The sequence below is a fragment of the Eutrema salsugineum genome, unplaced genomic scaffold, assembly GCF_000478725.1.
Source record: "Eutrema salsugineum unplaced genomic scaffold, Eutsalg1_0 scaffold_2, whole genome shotgun sequence".
Classification (NCBI taxonomy): Eukaryota; Viridiplantae; Streptophyta; class Magnoliopsida; order Brassicales; family Brassicaceae; genus Eutrema; species Eutrema salsugineum.
This window is the reverse complement of record NW_006256829.1, coordinates 7,818,605-7,838,378: the sequence shown is the minus strand read 5'-3', so window position 1 is coordinate 7,838,378 and position 19,774 is coordinate 7,818,605. Positions and strand designations below refer to the sequence as shown.

Below are 19,774 nucleotides of genomic sequence, written 5' to 3'. Positions count from 1 at the left end.
AACCAGTAAAGTATAGGTAAAGGAAGCTAAATGGAAGATATCTTTTTTAAGTGTTTTCTACTACATAACATATTTTCCAAAAGTGGTTTTGATATATTTATATATAATTATGTATATTATGCCAACAATATGTTTACTTAAATTAGAAAAGGTAAAATTATGAATAAAAAATAGTGTAAATTTTAATTTCCATTAAGAAAATAGTCCATAGTTTTAAAAACTAATAAAATAGTCTAGAACAGTAGAACTAAACCTAAATTACAAATGCTAAACCTTATAGGATAAGTGGACAACCAACAAAAAGGTTAAAAAAAATCCTAACTAAAAAATAGACTAGCTTTTTCAAACATAAGGAAAAACACTAGTTTAGGTTGATTTAGTTTTTTAAAATTTGGAGTTAGAGTCGATTCAGTTTCGATACATTCTATATATAAAAATTAGATTTAAATTACTTGACGGAAAGATTCACTCCACCGAAATTACATTAAGATGGATGCATGTACCTACCAAAGCAGTAGTATCTCTCATTAGTTATGATACATAGATTTTGTTGTCTAGTGTTTGAATTAAGCAGTTGTGTAAACGCGCTGGCTATGTTGTTTTACTCCACTGACTTAATGGTTGAGACAATTCTCATAAATAGCACAAAAACAAGCTTTGGTTTCAAATAATAGATTTCAGTAATAGCAACCGTTTTAAAATATACTACTATTAGCATTAATTAATTCAAGATTGCAATGACTAAAAATCCCTTATTAATTAGGGAAATCTAACCCAATATATAAAAACCCAATATAATGTTTTAATTGTTTGTAACTATATTGGAAATTAAAAACCAATATTAAAATGACTATTATTTTTTTTCCCAAGCTAGCACAACAATTTAAAATTACACCAGTAGCACAAATTATTGGGTGAAATTAATTATGGTGGTCTTGTTTTGTTATTTTTGTTTGACTATGTAAACGGAAATGCTATATATAGTTTTTGGGTTTGCTTTTGCTTAGTCTCAGTCAAAAGATTAATATTAATTATTATGATCTACATATATTTGTGAGCAGATATGGTTATGGAATATGGACTTATGGTACGGTTATGGTCCTTATGGACATGGATAATGAATGGTTATGGTATGGTTTGTAAGCAAGATGAAATAGAAGACTCTGTCACAGACAAAAAATTGAAGAGTTTGTCTCAGGAAGAAGCGCGCGGCCTCCTTTAAAAAACGATGACGGATTATGGTTTGGGCTTATGGCTAGCCGGATTATGGTTTTGTACGGATTGATAAAGGACGTTCACTTGACACACTTTGTTTTTAATTTTTTACTAAGGATTTGGACTTGAACCTCTGTTTCGTATTTCCTGATTCGGTTCAAAACTAGTAAAATTATAACCGAAAACTCTAACTCAAGTCACTTTTTGTTGGGTTCAGTTAAAATCAGTTTCAAGTTGTCTCGGTTAATATTACTACGCCTTCTTGAGGGTTCTTAATTAAAACCTAAAACTAAAAGATAGCAAATTGAGAGTTCTAACTCCTAACACTAAGAAAACCTACATCTTATTGCTTATATAGTTGATTTTACACACGTTAGTAAAAAGTGTAAAACAAAGGGGAATATGTGATATGTGCCTTATTCTCATATAGCCGGTTCACTGTTCTTCTCGAACTCACGATTTCCTTAGCAAGCGCCTGGAACACATTGAAAAGAGCTCAAGGTTCCACAAAATCAAAAGCTAATTATTTCGATAACCAAGTATCACATTTAATGGATCCAAGCTTACAAAGGCAAAGACTTTTCCAAGATTGCTATCAAAATTTTATGTGTTCTTGGTTTCTACCTTGGCTGAGACCATATCATTCCTCTTTGCAGCCTCTTTAATAGCTTTCTGTACGTTTCTCTCTTCTTTCTGTATATCTGACAAAGGAAGACTCTCAAACTCAGAAATTTTGAATCCATCAGAGATTCAAAACACAAACCAGACGACTCAAATCGATAACTTTTGCATCAGCAGAAATCAAAATTCACTTGTAAGGACACTCGTGTGATTCGTGATCATCATCCGATCCCAACCCGATTTTATTTCTCACACTTTTGGGTGCGATCAACCGAACCCATCAATCGGATTTCAGCAAGATTCAGATTAATTTCTCACAAATTTCGTTGAAATCGGTTACTGTTTAAAGAACATGATAACCTTTTTTTAAAAGCTCAAACATACCATTTATATGTCATTAACTAAGTACAAAGATTATTTTATTCCATCTCAACAATCGGGCTTGGCCAATTGGAATACTTTTAAGAAGTGATAAAGCAAATAGTTTTTATTTTCATTTCAAATTTTCGAGCTTAGACGTTATAAAATCATTAACCAACTGTTGGACCACTCGCAGTACTGAGCTTTCCTTGCATCCATTTCTGAAGCATTTGCAACGAAGCTTTTGGCTGATCCATCGGAACCATGTGTCCAGCGTCATGAACCTGTCCCAATATTGAAATTTTTTAAAGAAACATATTCTTTTTAAATGTAATACGTTAAGTTCACGGTTTTATTTGGTTTACCTTAAGAAAAGTGAGAGAACCGTGATTCTTCATTAAACCAGCTTCTTTACCATCTACCAGGAACGGTACTGTCTTGGCTGATCCAAAATCCTTCTGGCCTGACCAATTCATCTGCTCAACCCACCTGGAGTTTCCTGTATATATACCAAGTAGAATCAATCATTTAGATTCAGCTGAACAAGAATCAAACCGGAAAAGACCAAAAAATATGCAAAGTATGTCCAATGTCGATCGGGTCCACATTCAAAGTGGGAGTAGAACACAAAGCCCTCTAAAGTCTAAAACCGAGACTAAACCATTTTCCTACTTTACTAACAGAACACTGCTAAAAGTTGAAACTCTTAATTCCTTAAAATTTGATCAAAACCGGCTTAACCGAAAACTGCTAACGAAACTGCACTCTTGACCTTTTGTGTCAACTCCCCGTTCATAACCTAAACCAGAATCAAATTAAGAAACATAACATGCGACATACTGTGGCGATTATGATCAATCTTACCAAGCCAATTACAGAGGATATCATATTCTCCAGCATAAACAAGGAGATTGATTCCATCTTCGACAAGAGCCGGAATCTTGACCTCAGGATTAATCATAAAATCCTCCATCATTGCATCATAAACTTTGCGACTAAACGAAACAAATGTGATATCTCCAACTCCTAAAGCTTTTCTTATGTTTTCTTGGTTCAAGAATACATCCACTTTGGAAAAGTTATAGCACATACGTCCAACACATTTCTTTCTCAAGTCATAGACCTTCAAAAAATAAAATAAACCGAGAAATCTTTGTTAGCGAAAAAACCAAGAAAAATGGTTCATTTAATGTGTGTTCTCGATGCTTACGTTTGTGCCTTTAATTTTATTCATTATCTGGTCCGAAATGTTGTTGCAAACTTTGTAAGCAGAATCACACGCTTCACCACCATTAAGGTCTGAAATTTATAAAACAAAAGTTTTTGTTAAAAGTAAAAAAAAATTTACTCGACCCCGAATCCGAAATACGTAAAAGAAATAAAGCTGTTATATGAACTAATTACTGCATTGTGAAACTTACTGCAATTTTTAATGAGACCTTGACAGTCAACATAATTTTGCTTTAAACTATCGTGATCGGATTCTGAGATCAACCTCATTTCCCGCGCATAATCCCCATACGCACCATACTGGATCTCCGGGTTAACCAAGCCGTTTCCAATCGCAAAACCCTGAAATTAAACCGAGATTAAACCATAACTTGGTTACAAAATAAAAATCAATGAAAGACTTACCTTGAGGTTTATGGGAATTCCTTCTTTTTTCTTGTTTCCATTGTGAATTAGTGAAGCCAAAGCCGGAATGTAGTGACCGGCATAGGATTCACCAGTAATATAGAAACTGTTTTTGGCAAATTGTAGATGTTCCTTGAAGAAAGCCTACAAAGATTCAAAGATAGAACCCCAAACCAAAAAAAAAAAAAAAAAACATTTATTTATTTAAGTTTTCTGAACAACAATCTAACCTGTAAAAATTCATAAAGATCATCGCTGACACCAGCCTCGTCGTGCCGGAGATCGCTAATGTCAGATGTGTAACTAAAACCGGTCCCGACTGGCTGGTCTACGTAGAGTATATTGGATATCTATTGAAACAAAAGTAGTGGAGTTATAGATTTATTGTAGACAAATATGTTTCTTGTGTAACAAGAAACACATATTTTTCCCCCATCTAAACCAGACTAACCTTGTCCCAACCAAAATCGTTCCAAGAAAGAGAGAGATCCTCCGATATCTTGAACGGGCCATTCTCATAAAAGAGAGCCAAACTGCTACTAACACCCGGTCCACCAGACAACCATAGCACAACCGGATCAGAATTATTGCTCCGAGACTCAAAGAAGAAATAAAACATCCTGTAAGAAGAAAAACGTTGATAGTCACACACAAAAGGGAATTGGTCTAGTTCGTTCATGTCAATATACCAACTACTAAATCAAATTTGACTAAAACGCGTCCCCATTAAACTGGAATAAACTGAATCGGTTGAAAATGTTACTTGGCTGCCTTCGAATGTGGGAGGGGGTAATAGCCGGCATAGTGGCCAAACTCCGTGACTGAAGGACCACCGGGAGCGTTTCCAGCGTCGATGCTCGCTGAAAAATCGAATTGGCTCTCCACAAGTCTCGGAGCGTCAGGGCTTCCCTTTGGGATAACATTGACGTTATGTTGAGGCTTTAGATTGAAAAATTGGATACGCCTGTCTGCGTTCTGGCTCGACAAACTCTCGGATGATGAGAAAACGGTTGAGTTTTCGAGGATTATTTTAGAAGTTGAAAGTGAACATTGTGAGAAGAAGGATAGAGAGAGGAACAAATAGAGAGAAACTATTTTGATCTCCATTTTTTGTACGTACGAAGAATTGGGTTTGTGCTGTAACTCAGTGTCATATCTCTCTATTTATAGAGTGAGTGAAGGTCAATAATAATATGTCCACTTTTTCTGAATTTTATTTATTTTTATTGATTATAAGATTTTTATTTAATTTTTATCTACGACCATCATGGTTTAGTGTCAATAAATATGGTCGGTAAGTTCTATTCTAGATTATTATTAACTCAAACCTCTGAAACTTCTATTCTTAGAGCACCCGCATTGAGGTCTCTCACAACAGTCTTTCATTTTAAAAGAAATAATATGATGATAAATATTAATATTTAATTAGAAGAGTCTTTTTTTAAAGTTGAAAAAGCCTTTCATGTAAGAGATTTTCATTGAGTTTTTCAATGTTTTGAGAGACTCTTATGATTAAATAATCTTCTTTATACTTTTATTATTATTTTTATGGATAAGAGACTTTTGTGATTTATTCTCCAATGCAGATGTTTTTAACCCTAAAATCTAAATAAAATAGTTTGTTTCCTTAATTTTACAATGTTTAGAATACCAAATCCTTACAAAATTAAAATGTATAAACTCTCATAAATTCCATTAGAAAAAGACAAGTTATATGTGTTCGAGTATCCTTTTTCGTGTTATTTTTTGTTTGCCTACTTTTTTTTTGGGTTTTTGCTACTGCGCCTCTGAGATACATACGTTTGGTGTAACTCAAGTTCAACTTTTTTTTTGGTTTGTTTTTAGCTCCCTATCAAACCATAAGAAAATCTACCAAACTGATATTTTCTATAATTAATTCTAATTTCTAATGGTAACCGTATTCACCAATTAATCACCTTTGAATTCCTAAACATAGTGATTATTAATGCTCCAAATTTGAGAAACTGAAGCGAGATAATATATAAAGAGACACATGAATGTCCAATAGTTCACAGGAAAAAAAAAGATAGATATATTTCCAATTCCAAACCACAGTATTTCCACCGAATCAAAATGGACACCCTTATAATGTTATCGATCATGACCCTAGTGCTCGTTTCTGGGTCCGGAACCTCACGTGGTGCCACTCTTATCGTGTCCAACCAGATGCAGACACGTGATAATGTTTCGGTCTTCGTCACGTGTGATAGCTTATTAAATCCTAAACTATCCAAATCCGTACCATTGGGTCAAGTCTCGTTGACAGAGATCCCAACCACTGCCGGACATAATGCGACCGATGATAAATCGACTCATGTGGCGTTACAGCAGACGAGTTGCGTAGGAACGTTTTACAATGGGATGATCTACCCTTTGTACGATTCAGACAAAGATTCTACGGTGTATAAAAATGTGTGTGTCGTCGTTGCCAAAGACAATAGGTTTTACCGGTGGAACAATGACAAGAATACTTGGGACGTGATTCAGCCGATCATCATTTTCAATTAATTTTTATTACATTTTTCTTATATTTATATTATTATTCGCACTTGAATAAATTAACCCAATAAAAAAAAATTACTGTGGAACCGAAATGTGGTTGCTGAACTCCTTTTTCTTTTTGTGCGAAAAGATTCCATCAGACTAAAAAACATTATTCATTGAAATCAGTTTCTGTTTAAACAACATGATAAAATTTTAAAAAAAGCTCAAACATACCATTTATATATCATTAACTAATTAAGTACACAGATTATTTTATTCCATCTCAACAATCGGGCTTGGCCAATTGGAATACTATTAAGAAACTAAGTGATAACTAAGCGAATATTTTTTATTTTCTTTTCAAATTTTCGAGCTTAGAAATTATAATATCATTGACCAACTGTTGGACCACTCTCGCAGTACTGAGCTTTCCTTGCATCCATTTCTGAAGCATTTGCAAAGAAGCTTTTGGCTGATCCATCGGAACCATGTGTCCAGCCTCATGAACCTGTCCCAATATTGAAAATTTTTTAAGAAAGAAACTCTTTTTAATGCAATACGTTAAGTTCACGGTTTTATTTAATTTTTTTTTTTATTTTAAAAAGATGGTTTTATTTGGTTTAACTTAAGAAAAGTGAGAGAACCGTGATTCTTTATTAAACCAGCTTCTTTACCATCTACTAGGAACGGTAAGGTCAATATATATATATATATATAATATATCTAGGATTTTCACCATTAGTTCCGTTTTCTTAAAACATGTTGCATGCATGCAACATGTACATTCGGATTATCGGATAAGGACCCAATTCTAAATTGTGGCACTTGAAATTTATAAAGAAATGGAAAGGGAGGCATTTATGGAGTTGGCCTGCTGTACTTTTAACCAAAATATCGGGTTAAGAAAGATAAATGGATGACGTCTTTCCAAAAGTATATATTTTTTATACATTTTATGTAATTCCAAATTAAATCTCTTTTGCATGATCAAACTAGTCTAATGATAAACCCTATGAATTGTAATTATAAAAACCTAAAAATTATACTCTAAAGTTTGAAACCAAATCCTAACTTCCAATACCTACATTTAAATTCTTAAGCCTAAATTTTAAACAGACTGCTTTATTCATTATCATTAAATTTTAAAATATCTCATAATTTAGAAAAACTTTAATATATATATATATATATATCTTATTATATATTTACCAGTACCTGTGAATTGTGATAAAAACAAAAATGTTATTGATCTAATTTTAATATTATGTTTATCAGAAATATCGATCTATTAGTGTGTGTAAAGATTCAATCCATAAAAGTTAAATTAAGATGGATGCTACTAGGAACACCCCATATGTAATTCTGTTCTTGAAGAAATCACTATTAACATTTCATTTAACATATCGACGAGATTTTGAGATATGTTCAACGATATAGGTTCTTAACATGGTAAATATATATGTATATATATATATATGTATGTTAATACGATATTTTTGACAATATACATCCCGAAAACACTTGTATTATATATTCATTTTGGAGAAATAATTTCACATTGACTGAAAAAACATGACATGTGTTCCATTTCCATGAACAAAGCAATCTTTAACAATATAATCCCACTTCCCAGAAAAAACAATTAAACAAAACATGTGTCTTACGTACGATCATGCAATTGGTTTGTTCTTAAACATCGAGTCTTGACGTTCTGGTAAATCCATGAAGTCAACTATGCTTGTTGATTGTAACTACGAGTTGCTTTCGACGTTATGATATGCAGAAGCTACGAAAATAAAAAGAGAATTATTTCAGATGTATATTAATACCATAGCTTTTTTGGAATTATTACGTCGCCTACCATACCACCTACCATACCACTACAAAGTATAAACTCTCATAAATTTTGATTTTGTAATACTTTCTTTCGTCGTGTTGCATAAATCATTTGATATAAATAAAGACGTAGAATGTGTATATCCAGATGTATATATGTTTTTGTTGGACTATGTAAATGGAAAAGACTATAGCTAGTTTTTGGGTTTGCTTTTGACTCGTTCTAGCTTCTAGCCAACAAGTTTCGTGACGAGACCATAATTAAAACCTAAAAGATAGCAAAATGAGTGTCCTAACTGCTAATGCTAAGAAAAAACGTCTACATCTTATTGGTCATACAAATGATTTCATACATGATTTAAAAGTTGTAAAGATTCCGACATGTAAGAAGTAAACAAATTATTGTATGTAATATAACATAATTTAACTCGCCTCGTGATATTGACTTACTATATAATTTGAATTTTCGTTTTGTAAGTATGATCTAGTAATTTACCGATAGTTATCTCATGATGTATCAATATCGACTAAACATGTACGGAATCACAATTACGATTGACTCTTAATACTGGAATATGGCTGGAAACTTGGTAACGGGCAGTAAATAAACCGAAAAACAAAAACCGAAAAAGGATTTCCAACCACTAACATTTTATTTAAGGAGAGTTTTAGATGAGATACCTTCACAAGAAACGAAACTTTGTTAGCAAAAAGGTAGCTTATGATTACATCGGGTATATATGCTATTTCAATTATATTAGTCTCAGTCTAAAGATTAATATTAGATATTATGATCCTACATATATTTGTGTACAAATATGGTTATGGACTTATGGTACGGTCATGGTGCTTATGGACATGGATAATGAATGGTTAAGGTATGGTTAGTAAGCAAGATGAAAGAGAAGACTCTGTCACAGACAAAATTGAAGAGTTTGTCCCAGGAAGAAGCTCCTATTAAAAACGATAACGGATTATGGTTTGGGCTTATGGCTAGCCGGATTATGGTACGGGATCACAATTACGACTAACTCTTACACTGGAATATGGTTGGAAGTGGGAAAGTAACTAAAACCGAAAAACAAAAACAAAAACAAAAACCTAAACCCTAAACCCTAAACCATATTATTTGATTTAAAGAAAACTTTTAGATGAGATACCTTCACAAGAAACGAAACTTTGTTAACAAAAGGTAACTTATGATTACATCGTGTATGGTATTTCAATTATATTATACAATAGATTTCAATCTCCTTATGTTCTCATCACCTTCAAGAGTTGATCGGATGAGTAAAAAAAATCGCGTTTAAAGAGATATTGGCATCAGTTAGGATCTAACTTTAGCGAGCCGAGCTCGAATCTCCTCCAGTTCTTCCTCATCATCAACACCTTCTGCAACTGCCTCTTCCTGCAAAAAAAAAAAAGTATTTCTTTCAGAATCTAATCTCCCAGGAGTTTTTTTTTTCTTTTCTTTCTCTTGCAATGCATTTTGCTAAATGGGCTTACCTCGCGGGAAGTGCTCGCCTTCTGTGCAGGTACCTTTATCCTTTCCTTTCTGACAGCTTCTGGGAGCTCCGCAGCGGTTTCTCCAGCAATAGCTGTCAATACTTTATCAACCTCTTCATCGATCTCTTCCTCCATATCCTCTGAATCTAAGGCATTGTCAATAGCATCATTCACAAACTCCTCAATAACTCCCGCCTACATATCCCCAAGTAGCAAAAGATCCATAAGGGTTTATATACAACGATATTGATTGTAAAGCAGTGAACACAACAGGTTTAGATGAAAAACTAATATCAGCTCGAAATACGTAATATGACGCTTAAAGGTGTGATTTTGGTTTGTATCTCAACATGCATATATGGTGAGAGAAGGAAACCGAAAAGGTACCTTAGTCATCTCTTTACTGAATTCCTGCATTGTTGCAGCCATTTGTGGAGCCTTCATGAGATTATTGACTAGCTTCATAACCTCTGCACTCTTGGACAGATGCCCAACTGTTCGAGCAACAGCTGAAGATTCAACGAAAAATGAAAGAATATGAGTGTAAGACAAAGGGGAATCTGTGATAACAATCACATTGCAAACAAAGTATGACAAAATTTGAAAACTCTAGAAATCATGGCAATGAAAAGCTCTATATACCAACACTCTCCCCAAGGTGCATTGATATCGAGTTCATCTGCGCTTTATTCTCATACAGCCGGTTCACTGTTCTTCTCGAACTCACGATTTCCTTAGCAAGCGCCTGGAACACATTGAAAAGAGCTCAAGGTTCCACAAAATCAAAAGCTAATTATTTCGATTACCAAGTATCACATTTAATGGATCCAAGCTTACAAAGGCAAAGACTTTTCCAAGATTGCTATCAAAATTCATGTGTTCTTGGTTTCTACCTTGGCTGAGACCATATCATTCCTCTTTGCAGCCTCTTTAATAGCTTTCTGTACGTTTCTCTCTTCTTTCTGTATATCTGAAAAAGGGAAGAACCTCAAACTCAGAAATTCTGAATCCATCATAGTTTCACAACACAAACCAGACTACTCAAATCGATAATTTCGGCATCAGCAGAAATCAAAATCCACTTGTAAGGACACTCGTGCGATCCGTGATCATCATCCGATCCCAACCCGATTCAGATTAATTTCTCGCACTTTTGGGTGCGATTAACCAAACCCATCAATCTAATTTCAGCTAAAGATTCAAACTTTCCTGAATCTAAAAGAACCCTAATTCAATAACGAGAAAAACGCGATGAGAGGATGTAAATAAGAACCTCGGATTTGGCGTTCAATGTTACGGCACTCCTGACGAAGCTTGCGTTGCCAATCACGCAAGAGCTGCTTCGGATCAGGCTTCGGCTTTATGATGTTCATCACTCTCTCCATTCTTTTGCGACTTATTGTTTTACCTTCAGGCTCTGTTCGATTATGTAAGAATGTTTACAAGAATATTTTGGGTTGATTTAGGAGGACTGCATAAGTCAATTTTCTGGAAAAGAAACTTTTTTTTTTTAATTTAGGCCTGTGGAGTATGGTACTTGGCCCAACATAATATAGAGCCTACGATAAACCAAAAAAAAATGATTTGGGCCTTTTAGTAAAGCAAATTCTATATGAATTTTGTTTTTTAAAATAGATATAGGTCCAAGATCCAGACCCCCCTTAAAGCTATAGCCAATCCTCAGAGCACGAGAATGGTAGTTGACCAGTGACCATACCATTATAAATGAGATATTGTGTCACTTTCATTCAAAAACAAACTTATGTGAATGATTATTCTTTTTGTTTCGTTTAGAACAGCATAACTGTGGGAGAACAAAGGGACGACAATATTACAAACGTAGGAAGACAAAAACCAAAATTTTGTAAGAAGAATATGTATATGTTTTGGCTATATCCTCTCCTCTAGCTCTAAAGTTCTAAACATTCAGCTCCACAATAATAATAACATTTGATGGGATCAATGTACTGTTTAGTGATATCAACAAGACATTAGATAAGAAAGTAAGGTGGGCCTACAAACAAATTGTGTGTATATATATATATATATGTATATTACATTTATTGATATATGCATCTTCTGACACACTAGCTGTCTCTTGCTCACATTTCTCTGTCTTTCATCTTTCCCCATACAACACCACCCTTTTTTCAATCTTTATTCATTACTTTCCCAAGTGTGTAAGTATATTAATTCTTTTATCGGCATTAATATTTAACGATTGGTCAACTAAAATTTAGACCCGAGCGTTTACGTTTTGAGTTGAGGTACGATCATTTGAGTTAAAGAGAACTTACATCAGAACGAACTAAACATTGTCAATGAACTATTATGTAGATTTTATGTTTGGATTTTGAAAAATGTAGCATCAAACTTGATTGAAAATATTTAAAAAAGGGTTTTCTATGTTGCCAGAACTTTTTTGAACTGAAGTTGAGATTTGATCAATCTAACCTTTCATTTCCATCTACAAGTCTTTTATATTCAAAGAATTATATGCCTAATCATCCAAAGAATTACACGTCAGCATACTTTACACTTTCACTTCCCTGAGTCACGTGTCGATCCACTCAGTGAAAGCCAGGTCAGCAGCAGACATCTCACGTGTTCGAGTTAACCCTCTCACGTTGTGGACCCTACACGAGACATTCCGGTTTTTCCAATTCCGAAAAAGTCCGAAAATTCCAGCCTAGCATCCATTTACCGCACAGCATCTTACGTGTCGAATATTCATTCGCTCAAAACCCTTGACCTCCTGTACGACCGATCGAGCTTCCTCCACAACGCCTCGAGAATATGCCACGTGGCGTCTCCTTCCTTCATGGGCACATTGTACAAGAGGGCCCGCTTAAACGCCGGCTCTCGTAAGTTTCTCTGTATCACAGACAAATTAGTCACCGCCACGTGCTCTAATATCTTCCGTAGATTTTTCACGTCTTTCTCCGCCACCGTGAGAGAGATCTCCGGCCACCGCACCGTCTCCGAGAACGGTAGCTTAATCCCATCGGCGATCACCACGGGTACGCACCCTAACACAGCGGATTCCACTAGCCGAGGACTCCATGGAGCCCACCCAAGAGGACAGAGACAAAACACCGATCGCACGATTTCAGAACGGTATCCAGCAAACCGGTGCCGGTTAAGATAAAACCGTCTTCTCCCGCCGTATTTCTTCAGAATCGCCGTCCTCACTCCCCTGCACGCCGGGAAGTGGCGTTTTAGTAATTAGCAACAACAAAAAAAACATAAAAGACAAACAAGAGAAGAAAAAAAAAACGTGAAAGGTTTTCGCTACGCACGCACTTGCTGTAAAAGCGTCCGCTTATATTCTTAGGGTTGACTTCCATCTTTCCCCGGAAAAACGCCCAAATGTCTCGCCGTCCGTTCGCCGGAGCTCTGTCCATTGCTCTCTGTACACTCTCCGGCGGAATATAAGGCGGGATCACCACATGCTCAGCTTCTTGACATGGATGCTTGTAATTAACTCCAAATGTCTGTAAAATTATCGATTTCTTCATAAATTCCGGAATCCCTTCCTCAATCGCCATATCCTCCTTCACAAAACACAAACCAAAATCAAATAAATAAATCAAATAATTGTTTTTGTCCAATTCAAGCTAAGGAAAAAAAACAGAGCTTACCATAGCGTGGAAGCACGCGCCGAAGTCATGGGAAGCGACGAAGACGTGGTCGGAGCCTTGAGTCCGGTTCCAAAACGGGTATTGGTCGGAGAGGAAATCGACGGCGGAGCCGAGGAGGGAGCGAGCGTGGCTAAGAGAAGGGAAGCCGTTGGAGGTGGAGAAGTTGCAGGAGACGTAGACGGGGACGAAGAAGAAATCGGCTTCTTCTGGGTCTAACGTACGCACGGAGGAATCGGAGAGGAGCGCTCGGTGGATCGCTACCTCCGCCGCGAAGAGGTGAGTGGCGCACCGGTCTGATTTCGTTACCCAATCGACGTTGAATCTCGCCGGTAAATCGTAAATGTATATCTTCATTCCGCTGAATATACCTTTAAAATTAAAAGACGAAGCTTTAGGGAGAAAAGTGATGATTGAAACAGAGGAGAAATAAAAATCGATGCTTTACCTGGTGTGACAATGGCGGAAGATTCGATGAGAGCGCGAGATGGGAGAGACGAAGATGGATTATGGTTAGACAAGAGACGGGTTGTGGTGGTCGACGACGGAGAGGATTGGTCTCCGGCGAAGTAAGATGTGAAGAAATAGAGGGAGAGGAAAAACCAGAGGATCCATCTGTAATAGCTTCTGAAGAAGACGAAGAAGAGATTTCTTTTGTTGCTTCCTCCTCTGTTGTTGTTGTTATGAAGCTGCATTTTGACGATGAAACCCATTTTCTTCTTCGTCTTGTTGCTGTTAGGTCTCTTAATGTCAAGCGACATTGCTTGATTTTTTAACAAGAAGGGAAGATGAAACGAAGCTTTCTTCTTGTGTTTTCTGGTTGGTGATGATGATGATTGAGAAGTAGAAATCAAGGGATAGAGATTGGGAGAAATGTAGAGAAAGAGTCGTTAGGGGAAGACAGGAAAAAAAAAATCTCAAGAATGAATCGTTACAGAATAGTTTATTACATTAGGCTCAAGATTGGTGATCTGGTTCTCATCATTCTCTCATGTCATGGGTTTGGTTCGAACCCAATGGATTCATAAAGAAAAGAAATGAAAAGAAAGAAAAAAAAAAAAAAGGATTTGCAGAGTAGACAGAGAGAGAAAGTCACATGGCGATATACAATGGAGCAGAATGGAGCTCGGCAATGGTCTCGGGCTCATCGCTGGTCAAGTCTCGTAACCGTACCAGATAATGTGAAATGACAATAGTATCCCTCCCTTGGAGGCTCCCGAAATAATTACTTTGCATATTTTGGTAAGTTGGTGCTGTTTAAATCCCGTGAGGCGTGAGGGGCATGTGCTTCATAAATGTCTCTCTTGATAAGCTAATGACAGTGTTTGTTTTGGATAATTTCGCTAATTATTAAAAGGTGTTTTGGTTTCTTTGTTTATTATTGGGTGATAATTAGAAGTTAGCTGCGAGTTTTAGTTTATCTGTTAAATAAACTTACTTTACAACTCGCATGTGGTTCTATTAAGTTAACTTATCATATCTCTATCATCCAAATCAAACTTGACAAATTAAGGAAATTAATTTATCTTCAAAAGGTTATTCAATAATGGATGAATAGAAATAAGAAAAATACTAACCAAATAAATGTGCTTGCTCCATACGGAAAAATTGGCCTGAGATTTATTTTCTGGGCTATTAGAAAGTGAGCGGCCAAAAATACATCGTACTTTATCCCAAACGAGTCGTTTTTCTCGATCAAGTATTTAAGCTCGGATATAAAATTAAAATAATAAATTATATGATCAAATATGTCCTCGAATAAATACCATTATACATTATAGTGTGGGGGCTTGAAAAGAAGCGCAAAGGGTATCCAAAAAGCTTACAAGGGCACTAGCCATTGGGTGTGGGGAGAAAAGAGTGCAACACATACAGAATTTTTTTTTCTTTAATTATAAATCCGTTTGTCTTTGTAAGGTTATTCGTTAGTTTTTGTTTTGGATAGTGTTTGGTTGTTATCAGAATGTGTCATTGTGCCATACATGCATGAAGTTTTTTTTACATACTTTGGTTGGCTGATTTTTTTGTTTTGTTTTTGTATACTATATATTAGTTTTGTTTTCAAAGTATAATACTACTCCCTTTGTTTACTTAGATTGTTGTCGCTTTCAAGAATAACAAATGACTATAGTATCTGGCTATATGGGAGGGTGAAACGAAGGGATTACTGATTAATTGTTTTGCAGTTAGAAATCATTCCTAAAATAGTTCCATTATTGGTCAATTAATCACGACACCATTGACACCAATCAATCTATAACGAAGTAGACAAGTGGTTAAGACTTCAGAAAAGTGTTAATGAGCACGGGCGTCGCCTGAGACGATAAAAGCTCGACATCTTCTCTCTTTAGGTATAGATAAGGCCCACTTGTTAGGGTAACCAGAAATTTGTGTTTTTTTTTTTCTTCTCGTATTAGTAGCAATTTTGGCTGTGTGGTAACCCGCGCAATAATTGAGTTTAAAAACGCGATTTCGTAAGTATTTTTCCAATCAACTAAAATCTGCAAAGTAAAAAATAAACTGAAAACCTATTAAGCAGAAAAGTGAATTTTAAATCGTTTATTTTATTTTACAAGTTTTTTTCCGCCATTCCGCAATTATGCATTCCGCAAAACTGTTATCAATCAAAGCTTTTGTACAAAAGAACACATGCGTTTAGCAACCATCTAGGGGAAAAAACATTTACGTGAATAACGTGATTGGTTGAGTACGTGACTTTACCGAACACAATTTTGAATGTTGTAATTGTAACGGCGGAAACAAAATTAACCGTCAAAGCCACATGGATGAAAATTCGGCTTTATTTGTGGATACCATAGTAGTTGGACTAATGATAAAAAATGGTTAATTAATAACTTATTTTGGTTATTTGTTATTTTATACAAATTCAGCTACTGATTGGCTGCACTTTCTAATCACCTACTCCAGCTAGTATGAGTAAGCCATAGTAAATGAATCATTTAATACTGTAACCAACTCAATTCACATATTTACTCATCTAGCCATAAAAGGCTACGTGCATATATACATAGAGACAGAAAATGGCATGCTATATACATCATGGAAGAAAATATTTATAAAAATGGATTTTTTACCTGGTTTAAGACTTTTGGTTGATGGATCATCTTTCCAGCGACTGTATCACATCTTGTTCCAGCAGCTAGGTTCTGATATTTTCTCAAATCAGTTAAAACTTAGAACATAATTTTAATTAAAAGAGCAGTTCTATATGAATGTTGTTTTTAAAACGAACTACAGTATGCTCTAATGAGTTAGAATTGTTAAAATTTTCAAGGAATAATTACTAGAATGACTTTACAAATAGGTCTGTTTGCAAAAGTAACCTAGGTCTCTTACATTTTTACTAGATTAACCTTACCAGCGTGGAAAAAACGGTGTAACCCCTCACACATGAAATTTTTTTTTTTTTTTAATAATTTCGTAATTTAATTATTTTTTTAAAAAAATAATAAAATAATTTTTTTTTAATATCTTTGAGATTTCGTTTTCAACCTAATTTCTATTTCATTTCCGAGAAAAAAAAACCTAGAGGTGGAGGAGAAACCGACGATGATGGTGATTTTCCAGATTTTGCCAGTTTCCGGCGTCTGCATCGTTTCTGGTCACCTTCTGAGCTTCTTATCGGCCTGTTCTGCATCTCCGATAAGTTTTTGTCCATTTGTCGTTTTATTTTTCTTCATCATTTCGTTTCATTCACTTTTTCATTTTCGCGTTCTTCACCGTTGTCGGCTTGTCGGCTACAGCAAGCACCGGAGAAGACGAAAGACAAAAAAGCTGATTTCAGACCTCTCGTCTTCTCTCGGCGACGAACACGTTAGTTTTCCGTGTATGATAGATTTATGCATCATATATAATTTATTGTTCCATGTATGGTAGACTTGTTTAATCATGTATGATAGAGTTATTATACTGAATTTTTTTGTGTTTCCGGCGAATCTGTGATTCTGGCGATTTCGTGTTTGAGTCCTTGAAGTCGTTTCATCTTCTTCAGAGAATCAATGTGAGGACCCGGCGAGCATATTAGGGAACTTCCGGTGTTTTTTGGGCGAAATACACCAGTCACCTATGGCGGCAGGGGCTGAAAAGGAACTTTCGGCGTCGATTGTGCGAAAGATAGAGTTACAGTTGCAACGGCGGCTGAAAGTGAGCTTTCGAAAGTAAAGCTAACCCTAATTTGTGTGTGTTGCAGGAATCAGACATCCGTGTATAGTAGACTTGTTAGACTGTGTATTGTAAAGTTATTGTTTGGTGTATGTATGATAGAGTTGTTGAATCAGGTATGATAGAGTTATTGTTCTCTATATGTATGATAAAGTTGTTGAATCATATACGATAAAGTTATTGTTCTTTGTATGTTATAGTTGATTTATGTATGATAGACTTATTTAATCATATATGGTATTGTATAGTTATTGAATCATGTATGATTTACTTGCTTAATCATCACTTTATACAATTGAAGTTTTGACATATTTTTCGATATCTTTGGACTCCGCTTTGTCTATAATCTAGACGCATAAATGGACGGACCATTTTGTTTTCAAATTATCGCAAAAAACCACCAAGTTGTCGAGTACTTGCTAAAAACCCAGAAATGTATCTCGCGGTAGCTTTTGCAAGTATGTCTTCAACAACATATAACTCAATCGAACCTCATAATAGCATTGATCCATGTCAAAATTTTCATAAACCATACCTACGAAATCACTATAGTCGATTTCCCAATCAATAACTAAAACTTTTTCCTCCAAGGTACAAATAGTACTCCAAAAGAGGTAAAGAGAAGAAATCATAAGAGCTACTAGATGCAGTGGTTGGAACAGAAAAATTCGATAATAACTACTTGATAAAAACGTCATTTCATATCATTAAGTCTACCGTTCAGTGAAGTAAATATGTCTATCAACTTTCAATATGTCTACCAATTTCAAATAGGTCTACCAATTTTCAAATAAGTCTACCAACATTGAAGCTCCAAAATGAGTTATATGTCTACTATATTATCAAATAAATCTACTTTTTTAAAAATAAGTCTACCACCGCCAAATATATCTATTACATACTCTCATATGTCTATCACATATCTATACTCTCTAACGGAACTTTTAAGTCTACCACACAGAAAACAAGTCTATTATTTCAAAACAAATCTATTATCGACATTTATATCTACCATGCGTACAACAAAACTATCACGAATAAATTTTTTTATATTGTAGTAGATTTATATTTATTAGAAATAAGTCTATTTTCGTGTCTAACAAATCTACTGTGAAAGATAATAAGTCTACCGATTTTGGTCAACCACATCTCACAAAGTCAACTCAACAACATTATGTCTACCATCTTGAAAATAAATCTACTTTAAGAACCAACAAGTCTACCAACACATTCAAATATCTATCAACAATTTTAAATCTACCTTTCGATGAAAATAAATCTATCATTATAAGTCTATCAACATCTAAACAAATCTATTTTTTGAATATTAAGTATACCAAAAATTATTATGTCTACCGATATATTTTTAAATCTATCAAAACTTATATATCTACCATTAAGCTTGGTAGACTTATTTCTGGGTGCCCGATTTTAACAGCTGACGTGGAAATAATTTAATAATGGCATTTTTGTAAATACATTTTTTCTCATCAAAGCTTCCCAAAGGTAAAATCGGGTTTTTTTAAAATGGAAGGTTATTCTACTAATTTCAAAAATGTAAGGTTGTTCTACTAATTACAGCTATTTTTAAGGACACAATAGCAATCCTCCCAATTTTCAATTCGATACAGTATACGATAAGAAAGCCCAATATTCCACAGTAAGCAAAATTTAGTTCATAGCAACAAAAAAAACGAACTTTAGTTTGGGATCGTGGCCTCTAACATAATTACTGAACATGCATTATCATTTATTATAAGAATATATGTATATAGCCAATAAACAGAACAGAAAAGAAAGTAGTTTCCACCTTGTATTATTTCACCTTATGATCATTAGTTTTAATTTCATGCATTATAAAGTTTCATTTAGCATTTTAAGCTCATCATCTTATAGAATCCAATTCTCGTTCTCTCTCTTATATATATAGTAGGAAAATTAAAATCGAAGCAATACTTTTTGGTAATGGTGGTAATGGTGTTGCTTATCCTTGAATCAGAAGGAAGAAGGATATAGATAAAATAAATCTGCCACTCCAACATCTTTTACTAACTATTCTTTTGTGTTTTCTAATAGTGTTTCTACTGGTTTAACCGTGACTTGAAACTGAAAGATGTCAAATTCGGGTTGTCGTGAAAAAACGTACAAGTGATAACAAAACACACACAGAAAAATAATTTAAATAACAGAATTTAGCCTTTTTAGAAAATGTTACAGTAAATTATTGCTAAAAAGGATAATTTTGTCCCTAAATTTCATTCATTTATTAAAAAAAA

General features: G+C 34.8%; 4 protein-coding genes across 4 annotated transcripts; 1 reads left to right on the top strand and 3 right to left on the bottom strand.

Moving 5' to 3' along the window:
• Positions 1-2,360: 2,360 nt before the first annotated feature.
• Positions 2,361-4,938, bottom strand: LOC18016572 (serine carboxypeptidase-like 47). The gene is made up of 9 exons (XM_006400743.2): positions 4,595-4,938; positions 4,283-4,451; positions 4,062-4,181; positions 3,832-3,975; positions 3,618-3,768; positions 3,407-3,495; positions 3,061-3,319; positions 2,562-2,695; positions 2,361-2,480 (listed from the first exon to the last, which is right to left on the bottom strand). The coding sequence occupies exons 1-9, from the start codon at positions 4,936-4,938 to the stop codon at positions 2,367-2,369; spliced, it is 1,524 nt and encodes a 507-aa protein (XP_006400806.1). The 3' UTR covers positions 2,361-2,366.
• A 987-nt stretch (positions 4,939-5,925) lies between these two features.
• Positions 5,926-6,360, top strand: LOC18016571. The gene has a single exon (XM_006400742.1). It carries the CDS (start codon positions 5,926-5,928, stop codon positions 6,358-6,360), a length of 435 nt encoding a protein of 144 aa, XP_006400805.1.
• Positions 6,361-9,333: 2,973 nt separating this feature from the next.
• On the bottom strand, positions 9,334-11,151 carry LOC18016570 (vacuolar protein sorting-associated protein 24 homolog 1). The gene is made up of 6 exons (XM_006400741.2): positions 10,952-11,151; positions 10,572-10,648; positions 10,321-10,423; positions 10,066-10,187; positions 9,679-9,873; positions 9,334-9,580 (listed from the first exon to the last, which is right to left on the bottom strand). The coding sequence occupies exons 1-6, from the start codon at positions 11,061-11,063 to the stop codon at positions 9,500-9,502; spliced, it is 690 nt and encodes a 229-aa protein (XP_006400804.1). The 5' UTR covers positions 11,064-11,151; the 3' UTR covers positions 9,334-9,499.
• A 987-nt stretch (positions 11,152-12,138) lies between these two features.
• LOC18016569 (probable glucuronoxylan glucuronosyltransferase F8H) lies at positions 12,139-14,579 on the bottom strand. The gene is made up of 4 exons (XM_006400740.2): positions 13,765-14,579; positions 13,320-13,687; positions 12,982-13,232; positions 12,139-12,874 (listed from the first exon to the last, which is right to left on the bottom strand). Exons 1-4 carry the CDS (start codon positions 14,075-14,077, stop codon positions 12,409-12,411), a joined length of 1,398 nt encoding a protein of 465 aa, XP_006400803.1. The 5' UTR covers positions 14,078-14,579; the 3' UTR covers positions 12,139-12,408.
• Positions 14,580-19,774: the final 5,195 nt, after the last annotated feature.

Bases quoted from the DNA above. Each gene is read 5' to 3' on its own strand.
- LOC18016572 (XM_006400743.2), bottom strand. From the start codon at position 4,938: ATGGAGATCAAAATAGTTTCTCTCTATTTGTTCCTCTCTCTATCCTTC. The intron at 3,976-4,061 runs GTTAGATTGTTG...GAATCTTTGTAG, and splicing joins ATCTTTATGAATTTTTACAG to GCTTTCTTCAAGGAACATCT. The intron at 3,320-3,406 runs GTAAGCATCGAG...TATTTTTTGAAG, and splicing joins ATAAAATTAAAGGCACAAAC to GTCTATGACTTGAGAAAGAA.
- LOC18016571 (XM_006400742.1), top strand. From the start codon at position 5,926: ATGGACACCCTTATAATGTTATCGATCATGACCCTAGTGCTCGTTTCT.
- LOC18016570 (XM_006400741.2), bottom strand. From the start codon at position 11,063: ATGGAGAGAGTGATGAACATCATAAAGCCGAAGCCTGATCCGAAGCAG. The intron at 10,188-10,320 runs GTATATAGAGCT...TTGAATCTTCAG, and splicing joins GCACCTTGGGGAGAGTGTTG to CTGTTGCTCGAACAGTTGGG. The intron at 9,874-10,065 runs GTACCTTTTCGG...GGGGATATGTAG, and splicing joins TCAGTAAAGAGATGACTAAG to GCGGGAGTTATTGAGGAGTT.
- LOC18016569 (XM_006400740.2), bottom strand. From the start codon at position 14,077: ATGTCGCTTGACATTAAGAGACCTAACAGCAACAAGACGAAGAAGAAA. The intron at 13,233-13,319 runs GTAAGCTCTGTT...TGTTTTGTGAAG, and splicing joins GCGCGTGCTTCCACGCTATG to GAGGATATGGCGATTGAGGA. The intron at 12,875-12,981 runs GTGCGTGCGTAG...CCCGGCGTGCAG, and splicing joins AGCGGACGCTTTTACAGCAA to GGGAGTGAGGACGGCGATTC.